The sequence below is a fragment of the Nyctibius grandis genome, chromosome 4, assembly GCF_013368605.1.
Source record: "Nyctibius grandis isolate bNycGra1 chromosome 4, bNycGra1.pri, whole genome shotgun sequence".
Taxonomy (NCBI): Eukaryota; Metazoa; Chordata; class Aves; order Nyctibiiformes; family Nyctibiidae; genus Nyctibius; species Nyctibius grandis.
The window spans coordinates 91,014,474-91,024,455 of NC_090661.1; the positions used below are offsets into that span (position 1 = coordinate 91,014,474).

At 45.1% G+C, this 9,982-nt stretch overlaps 1 protein-coding gene across 1 annotated transcript; it reads right to left on the bottom strand.

The window, feature by feature from the left end:
• Nucleotides 1-7,069: 7,069 nt before the first annotated feature.
• On the bottom strand, nt 7,070-9,883 carry ATP5MK (ATP synthase membrane subunit k). Its single transcript, XM_068398703.1, has 4 exons — nt 9,685-9,883; nt 8,234-8,330; nt 8,043-8,138; nt 7,070-7,153 (listed from the first exon to the last, which is right to left on the bottom strand). Exons 1-3 carry the CDS (start codon nt 9,834-9,836, stop codon nt 8,046-8,048), a joined length of 342 nt encoding a protein of 113 aa, XP_068254804.1. The 5' UTR covers nt 9,837-9,883; the 3' UTR covers nt 7,070-7,153; nt 8,043-8,045.
• Nucleotides 9,884-9,982: the final 99 nt, after the last annotated feature.

Here is a 9,982-nt window from a genome sequence, read left to right on the forward strand (position 1 = left end):
TTGTACAGTTTTATACTTTTGATATTATAATAAATACTAAAACCAAGAGTTTGTGTGTTGGGCTGTGGGAAAATGACGGAAGATTGGCAAGGAGGATTGTAAATACGTTCAAGTGACTTGCAGCTGGGGTGTCAAAAAACACATATATTGTACTAATTTGTTTAGTCTTGCGTGCTTGGCAAGTAGAACATCTATGTTTAGATAACATAGGCCTGTGATAAACTCCGAGGCATCCTATCAAACATGCTCGAGACTCCTGCCCTGCTGTGAGAAAGATCAAAGCACAGCAGAAAACTACGCCTGCAAAAATTCCCTGATATACAGGCGAAAGCAGCAGGTTTGGAAACTCTCTCTAGCAAGGACTGAGCTCCGCGGTGCCTGCGTACCCGCTTGCGTGCCTCTGCCCGGGTGCTGCTTCAGAGATCCCCTGGTTCACGAGGTAACGAGAATAAATTTACTCTTTGCATTTCATCCATGGTTTTGTGGTTGTCCCTGTGTCCTGCCTGTGTCAGCTCACACGTTTTGGCATAGTCAGCAGGATCCAGGAACAGCTATGCCATGGCTGACGAAGAAGTTGGGGACTGGGGAGGCCATGACAGTGACTCCCTGTATTCCAGGATGGCCCAGTACTGACGACTGGACCCCTGTGACCTCTTTCCTGGCTAAATTGGCTCCCCCGGAAGCATGGCCTGAAATAGATGATGGGGCAGTGGTTACCCCCCAGGCAATTGAAATGGCTATGCACAGGTTGCCATGGAAAGGGGCGTCAGATTCTTCTTGCAAATTAGCGGGGAGATTGGGATGGTTGTTAGCTACCGGTCTCAGAGCTCTTCACCGTGAAGTTGTTGCATTACGGAGTAAAATGAGAGAATTGGAAAAGGAAGTCAGGACTTTACAAGATGAAAAGGTGATTGCGCAAGAAGTAATTACTATTCAAGCAGAACGGTGCTGTGGGCTGCAAGATAAGGTAGAGCGGTTGGTAGCGCGTATTGCTAATAAACGAAGGGATAAATACGGAAAAAGTAAGGTTTCGATTTCCCAAGTTCGTGCTCTCACCACAAAACGATCATGGGATCCCGAGAAATGGGATGGAAATATTCAGAGTGAATCCTCCGACTCCGAGATTGAGTTTGAATTTGATCCGGACTTAAAAGGCAGGGAGGTGGTGAAAGCACGACCCCTCATTCAAATGATGGGGCAGCAGGAGCAAGCAGTCAGGGAAGTGCAGATGATGGGTGCTTACACTCCGAAAGAGTTAAGGGAATTTTTAGAGATCTATCAGCAAATGAGCGGGGAGGGCATACTGGCATGGATTTTGCGAGCTTGGGATAGTGGAGCTGCATCTATTCATTTATTAGTGGGTGAAAAACATTTATTAAGCCCTATAGCCAATGATGTTCAGATACAACGAGGATATGCTCAGTTGCAAAATGTCAGAGGTCCTGATGGGCGAGACATTATTGCACCTACGCTGTATCAATGGTTGTGTGCAGCAGTTTTAACAGCATATGCAGAACCTGTGGAATTAGTGTTGTCCCTCGGAAGCTGGTGTACAATAGAAGAAGGTATTAATTTGGTGCGGCAAATGGGGATGGCTCATGCGCTGGTTGGGGGATCCAATCCGGACAGTGTGGCAGTAACGAGAAGTATCAAAATGCAGTTTTTGAGAGGAGCACCTGCCTCGCTAAAACCCTTGATTATACCAGTGGCAGTGACAAATGCTATGAGTAATGTAGGTGCCCTAGCAAGTACCTTGAGGGAAATTGGGGCTGTAATTTCAGGGCCATCTGTTTGGGTGGTGAATAAAGGAAAGTCGGCAAAAGCAAAAGGAGTCACAGCACGGGTGACGAGGAAACAAATGTGGAATAATCTTGTACAAGCCGGTATTCCACGATCAGAATAAATGGGAATCACAACAATCAGAAATGTTCGCGCCGATGGCAAAAGTTAGCATTTACGCGAAAAAGCCGACTCCCCCTAGCCCCACCTCCAGCTCCGCGCCCACCCTCTGCCCCGCCTGCCACCATCAAGGCGAGCCACTGCCTGGCAAATGCAAAACAGCAGAAATGAAGGCTTGCCAGGTCCCCCAAAATTGCTGCCACTGTAGCCTCTTACCCTGAGCGGGACCAACGCCCTTATGTTCCTATATATTAGAGTGGCCGTCTGGGGGGGATTTTACATGTGTTAGCTCTGGTGGATACTGGAGCTGAAGTTACTGTATTACGTAGTAATATTAATAGTAAAGAAGCCACATCACAGATCTGTGGATAGGGGGGAAATCTGACCCCTGCCCTCCAAGCTAAGGTTACCTTAACAATAAGGAATGCCAAGTCATTTACTGCAACGGTGTTAATTGCCTGAATTAAAGAATATATCTTGGGTATTGATGTGTTGGCAGGACGAACAGTTAACACTTTAAATGGTTGCTTCTGCTTCGGAACTTTTTGCCATTGAATCTATAACCGTCTTGCGTGGATTCCCGAGGTGGGATCCTGTTGTGCTGCCCATCCTGCCAAGCTGGTAACTGTAAAACAGTATCATATTCCGGGGGGGAGGAGGAAATTACCCAAACCATTCAGGCGACTTCAACAAGTGGGAATTGTTAGGGAAACTATGACTGAAAACCAGATGGCACTTGGAGAACGACTGTAGGATTAACAGAGGAACTGAATAAAGGTTCTCACCCCCCACTTGCAGTTACGGTACCAGGCATGGTTACTCTTATAGAAAAAAATCAGCAAAAATTTACAGCCCTGGAAGGTGGTGATAGATCTTGCTAATACTTTCTTTTCGATAGCCATTGCTTCAGAAAGCCAAGACCAGTTTGCCTTTACCTGGCAACGAAAGCAATATACTTTCCAAGTATTGCCTCAGAGATAGAAACACAATCCCTCCATCTGCCACCAAATGATAGCAGCTGATGTAGCGCTACGGTCGGGTACCATTACTGTTTACCATTTTATTGATGATTTATTGATTATGGTGGAGTCACAACAAGAAATTGAAGCAGCTGCTGAATCACTGAAAGTGCATTTACAGGACTGAGGCTGTGAAATTAGTCCAAAGAAAATACAGGGCCCTAATACTACTGTATAATTTTTGGGAATAGTTTGGCATGGACAGATTAGAGGAATACCAAATAAGGTACAGCAAACAGCCCAGTGATTTCCTGTACCAACCACAGTAAAACAGTTACAGACCTTTCGGGGACGTTTAGGGTATTGGAGAATTTTTATCCCACATGTGGCAGTATTAATGCGCCGTCTGCAGAAATTAACTAGGAGGAAGGTTGTTTGGCAGTGGACCAAGCAGCAACAAGAAGCCTTTGATGCCTGCTAAAATGCTTTGATTGAGCATGCACAATTAGACACTCCTAGGCGAGGATATCCTTTGAATTAGAAGTAACAGTTCTGGATGATATAATCTTGTGGAGATTGTGGCGATGACTGGGATGAAAAATCAGAAAACCTGGAGGATTTTGGTCCAAGGCATTATAAGGCTCCGCTATACATTATACCCCAATGCAAAAAAAAATTTGAGCTGCAGTTTGGGCCTACAAGGAACTGAAAGAATCACAGGCCGCGACAGCATGGCTGTACACACGCCCATACCTATTCAGGGGTGGATCACTGATGGTTCTATTAGGGCCCATGCAGGGGTAGCTCAGGCAGCCCCCCATTGGAAATGGAAACATTATTTACAGCAATGATTTCTGCCAGGAAAACCACATGTAAACACTCCACACGCTGCTCTTCTAGGAACTGTATAATTTAATCATATGCCTACGCTAGGGGAAACTCTTCCCCTTGGAGATATCCCTACATCTCCTGTGGAGGAGGCTCCCCCTTATGACAAGTTAATAGAAGGGCACCAAAAAGATGCCTGGTTCACCGATGGAAGTGCAACGTACACGACAACCAGACAAAGACAATGGAGAGCAGTTGCATATGCTCCGCTTTGAGGAATTATACTATGGCAAACAGATGTACAGGCATCTAGTCAGTGGGTTGAATTGATTGCAGCATCTCTTGCTATCCTGGAAGGGAAGGCACATTACCTATACACTGACAGTTGGGCTGTATACAAAAGTCTCACGATGTGGTTACCCCACTGGGCCCAAGAAGATTGGCATGTACAAAGATACCCGATATGGGGGGGCAGATATATGGCAAGAAATTTGGCAATATGTACAAAGGTATCCTTTAAAAGTAAGGCATGTCTCAGCTCATCAAAAAGGTGATTCACTTAAGTCACAAAATAACGGGGAAGTAGATAATATGACCTCTGCCGAAGTACGTGCTCAAGCTATAAATGCGCATGTAGCTTGTGGACATTGATCAGTTTATACTGCATGTGCACGGGACGTTGCTCACAATCAAACTCCTCTGCCATTACATATTTATAAAGCATGTGCACATAATTGTACTACTTGTACATAGTTACATTTAAGGGCATTATATAGGCCATGGAGAAAGATAAAACGTGGTCAATGGGCCTTGAATGCCAGGCAGATCGATTATATGGGCCCCCTTCCCCTGTCAAGGGGGTGGTGATATGTATTCACTGCTGTGGATACAGTGTCAGGACTGGTTTTTGCTAAACTTACCAAATATGCTAATCAACATAACACAACTGAAGCACTAGAACAACTCAACTCATTCCTCAATACGGACCTCGTCACCAAATACAAAGTGACCAAGGAGCACACTTTAGTGGACATAACGTCCAAGACTGGGCTGAGGGGCTAGGGATAGATTGGATATTCCACATTGCCTCCCATCCTCAAGCTAGTGGCTTGATTGAAAGAATGAATGGGATGCTGAAGGAACAATTAAAAAAGCTAACCAGTACAAAACATGGTGAGGATTGAAATTCTTCCAGATGGTCTCTCCCCCAAAATATTGACTACAGGGCAAATGGAATTGTTCACACTGACGGATTGTGTGGTGAGACTGCAACCTATTAGTCTAGATGTGAAGATTCATACAATAATCCCTGAGAATGCCATATGGTTTTGTACCTCAACTTCTCTTATTTCACATCCTTTGCTGATACCAGATTCTCGAGTTCTTGTATTTCAGATACCATCTTCAACAAATACCTGTTGAGGAGACAGCACTGGAACGGTGTTATTGGTGTCACGAACCCAACAGCGAATTGAAGTTCAATCTGAAAAAGTGCAAGCCATAGCTCTCCAATCTGTGTGGGCAATTACCCCACAACAGGTTATCATCAAACCTGGAGTAATATTAGCTGAAGGAGCTGGAGCAATGGCGTATTACTGGAAGGAGATGACACTCCTGTTTTCCTCCCCCACCACAGGTCGGCTCAACAAGCTTTATAGCCTTATACTACACGCACATGCCCTGCATACATTTCTGCAAGATCAACATGTAAATACTTAGATTTGGTTAGCCTTACTGTAACTGACTCAGCTGCCTTTTACATGAAGGGAAGATGAACAGCTGTAGATCTTTTGACGTGTTTCATTGCCGTGCCAACCCCAGTAGCTGTATTACAGAATTATACTATGCTAAGTGATTTTGATATTAATGTTTCTCATTGCTATTTTTTCTGAGTAGGTAACAGCTGTACGCCAATGAACATTACAAAATTGATTGACGGTGGACTACTTCCTCCTTTGACACCATAAACGCTGCTTCGATTTTGAAGGTGTGCATTGCTTCAACATAACCGCTAAATCAGCCAGCGTAGAGGACGACATTCAACATCTCCAGGACTTAACGCATCAAATGAAACAATCCACTGATGGTGCCTGGCTGGCTGCATGGTTTAGTTCCCTGACAGGATGAATGGGACACCTGATTCAAAGTATTATTGTAGAGATATGTTTATTCCTTTATTACATGCCGCTGTAAATTACTCTGCGCTTCACCCCGCAACCCCAAATGAACACCTGCAGCTTTGCCAGCCCCAGGGGAAGGTCTCTTGAGCAAGGGGGTGGAATGTGGGAAAATAACGGAAGATTGGCGAGGAGGATTGTAAACATGCTCAAGTGACTTGCAGCTGGGGTGTCAAAAAACACATATATTGTACTAATTTGTTTAGTCTTGCGTGCTTGACAAGTAGAACATCTATGTTTAGATAACATAGGCCTGTGATAGACTCAGAGGCACGCTATCAAACATGCTCGAGACTCCTGCCCTGCTGTGAGAAAGATCAAAGCACAGCAGAAAACTACGCCTGCAAAAATTCCCTGATATACAGGCGAAAGCAGCAGGTTTGGAAACTCTCTAGCAAGGACTGAGCTCCGCGGTGTCTGCGTACCCGCTTGCGTGCCTCTGCCCGGGTGCTGCTTCAGAGATCCCCCGGTTCACGAGGTAACGGGAATAAATTTGCTCTTTGCATTTCATCCATGGTTTTGTGGTTGTCCCTGTGTCCTGCCTGTGTCAGCTCACACACTGGCAGGGAGGGGGCTGCATGTATCTAATTGTGGTAGGAATACCTCATTTATTAAGAGGCTATGTTCAGGAAAAATCAGCACTGAACTACTTAAGTTACTGTTTATGAACATGCAGAGTTACAAGAGCTTAACATCAGCAAAGTGAGCCCTCTGGCAGTTACCTCTGCAAGAGAGGCCAGTAACTGGAAAACCTCAAATACCATAATTTGTGGTAGGTTTGCCATCAAAACTGAACAGGTTCTACGCAAAATACAGATAACTGAGGCAGAAGTTGTAATCTGCATTGCATTAATAATAGTGAAGAAGTCACTGTTTCCATGTAAGCTACCAGCTTGGAATGCAAAAAATGGGAGCAACTAGGTAACTGCAAACGAGGTAAGCTTACTGTTATCCACTATGACATGGAAGCATGGAGATGCTTTAATCAGCTGTGCTGGTATTATCGTCATGCTGCTGAGGTCTTTCCTAGGTTACTACCAGGTGCTCAGAACACTTTAGGATGTGTTATAACAGCAGAAGAGTTAAGATAGTAATGACAGGAATCAGCTACTCCATCTCCACTACAAATAACTATTTTTGACAGAAGAAAAATAAAGTGCCGCATTTATGATTTTTTGTACCATTTCATATTTCCAATAAAACAAGTAATTATTTATATTTTATTAGCCACAACAGGTCATCGGCCTGCATTACACTGACACAGACTGGAGGTTCAGACACGCCAGCAACCTGCCAAGAGAAGAGAGATCAAACATAGCAAGTCTTGCACAATGGTACTAGTAACTGAGCATCCCCCTTCCCCAAGCCCAAACACTTTTCGTTACGAACAGGCAAATTTCAGCACACCCAGGAAGAAATGACTGATGTCCCTTTAACATAAAACAACAATGCTCAAGCTTACTGTTTTCTACCCCTTTTTTTGGCAGACTATGAGGACAGCCCATAGGTTTTTTCAAAATGCCATTTCAGTGGAAATTTTGTATTTGAAAGTGACTCTAGATTTGTAACGCTTCATTGTTGCTATACAAGAGCAAGTCCCTTGCTTAATCAGGTGTGCAATATCTACAGTTCCATTGTATGGTGCTCCTTTACTGTGTTCAGAGAAAGGTTTTAACAGACTGCATTAATCCCTGTTTGGAATTCTCTAATACAACTAAGAAATAAACCCTCAAGTAGTACTTTATTATTTCAATACCCCACAAAGCAACAGTTATCCCTATTTTATGGCAAAAGGGCAGACCAGAGGCACCTAATAGTTGTAAGGCAAAGCCTGATATACCTAGCTGCAACATCCTTCCATTCCTCCTTCCTTGCTCACTCTTCCTCCCTGCATGCCGTCCCTAGTCCCATTTACCATGTCAGAAGAACAAAATGAATACTGGTATCCCACACTTCCTGCACCCCCCCCTTTAACAATGTACTTCATTCAGAATGCCCCCAAATAAGCTGATGCTATAGTTTAGTTGAGGCTTAAAATGATAAATACGAAGTTCACAGGCCCATGTCTTTTTCTCTCTCTCTCTAATTATATTGTATTATCAGCAACTTGTCCTTTGTCATTCTCCTTCCTGGCCTGGCACTGAATCATTTTGCTCCTGGAAGAACACCAGCCACTTACCATTTACTTATCTGCGACAGCAGGAGTTTTCTTTTTAGGTCTAAGCTTGAAATACAAGATGAGCATTGCAATACCTGTGTATGTTGCTATTACATACTGGAAAACATAAAAGTTAAGATTAGTTTCAGTCTAAAACCCAGAAAACACTATTATACTAGACTACAAAAGTTAATAAGCATTAATATACATACATTCCTCCTGCCTGTGATGGTATAGGAATTGAAGTACTTCTGAAATCCAGTGAACTGGTGTTGAGATCCCGAGTCATGGCCAGCATGGTTGCTTGTCCTAACAAGCAATACGGGACAGTTAACGAATTTCAAGTCAGTTGGACAGGATCAACAGAAAAATCAACCTAATCTCTACACGGAACTGAATACTTCCACTGTCAGCTACTGAATCGGCTTTCAGGACATTCATATGGATACACATATGGATACACATTCAGGACATATGGATACACATAACGAGCAGGGGCATTCAGAGCACTGTATCTTAAGGTACAAAATAGGTGACACAAGAGCAGACAAGGAAATAAGGGGTTCTGAAGGGAAGAACATGTATGATTTTCAGAGTTCACTGAATTGAGTTTAAACATGAAAAACAAAAGTCAGTATGATGGTGATAAAAGGGAAAATTCCTCAAAGCACTTACAAAGAAGAGACCTGCCAGTCCTGCCTACACAACCACTCAACACAGGCAAATTTCTACCATTCGTTCAAGAATCTGCAATACCTAATTAAGATAACACTTCACTAGTTCAGTTAAGAAACAGCTTCAATTATATACCCCAAAAACTTGGTGACAAGATTCAGACTACACCACTACTCCATTTTGTGATTCAAAACGCTGCTTTACAACTTTCACGCCCTATTAGAGTGCAAGGGTTGTTAATAAGAACTGCCCTGCTCTCAGTTGCACATTTCTACTGCATCTTACTTGCCCACTCCAGTATTCTCAGATCTGGATAAAAATATATTTTTTTTCTAGTTAGTTTTCCGCTAAGTCAGCAAGTCACTTGAGCCAGCTACAATAAAAGGGGTTTTCTTTTTAATGTTTGATATCTTTCTTATGTTTAAGGGAGTTTTATGTTCAGGGCAAACATTTGTTATCTTGTAACTCACCTCAGAAGATGCACACATGCCATACGATTACCTACCAAACCAGGCAGATGCTGTAGCCACCAGTACCCCAAAGAGAGACACAAGAAACTGCTACAGCAGGTGCTATGTTCATTAACACAACTCTTATACCAACCCAACCCAGTAACGTATCTCTGGTGTATAACCAGGTAAGCGTGCCTGTAACTGGATTGACTACGTAATAGCCAAAAATCTGAACGAAATAAACCCCCTACGCATTTTCTGTACAAGACTTGCAAAGCCAGGGCCATCTTTTCTTACGCCTGACTGATGCAAAAGCCTGGACAAGAGTCACTGCGTCCTCTGAGGACGGCTCAGAGCCCAGACACCACGACACGGGGTTTCTTTTTCGTAAGAGCCCGGTGCCCTTGACAGGCGCGGCCCGCCCCGCCCGCCGCCCTCACACCGGCCGCCACCGCCTGCCGCGCTCGCCCCAGCCCCGCACGGCCGTCAGGCCCCTCTCGCTGGCACAGACAGCCGCGACCCGGGCGCTCCCTCGCCTCCAGCTGGCGTCGGGCCGGGGGAAGGGAAGCGGCGACTCCCGGTACTCGGAGGGGAGCGACGCCGCGGCTGAAGGTCGTAGGCGCCGCGGGGGGCAGCCGCGGCTCAGCACCGCAGACAGCCGCTCTCCCGCCCGGCGGCGCAGCCCCATGGGAAGGAGACGCGGGCGAGGGTCTGCGGCCGGAGCAGGCACCCTCCCTCGCGGGCACCCGAGGTACCTCAGCCACCGCCGTCCTGCCGCCGCTGACCCTTCCCCGCGCCCTCCCACAAAATGGCGGCCGCCGAGCACCGCGCGCA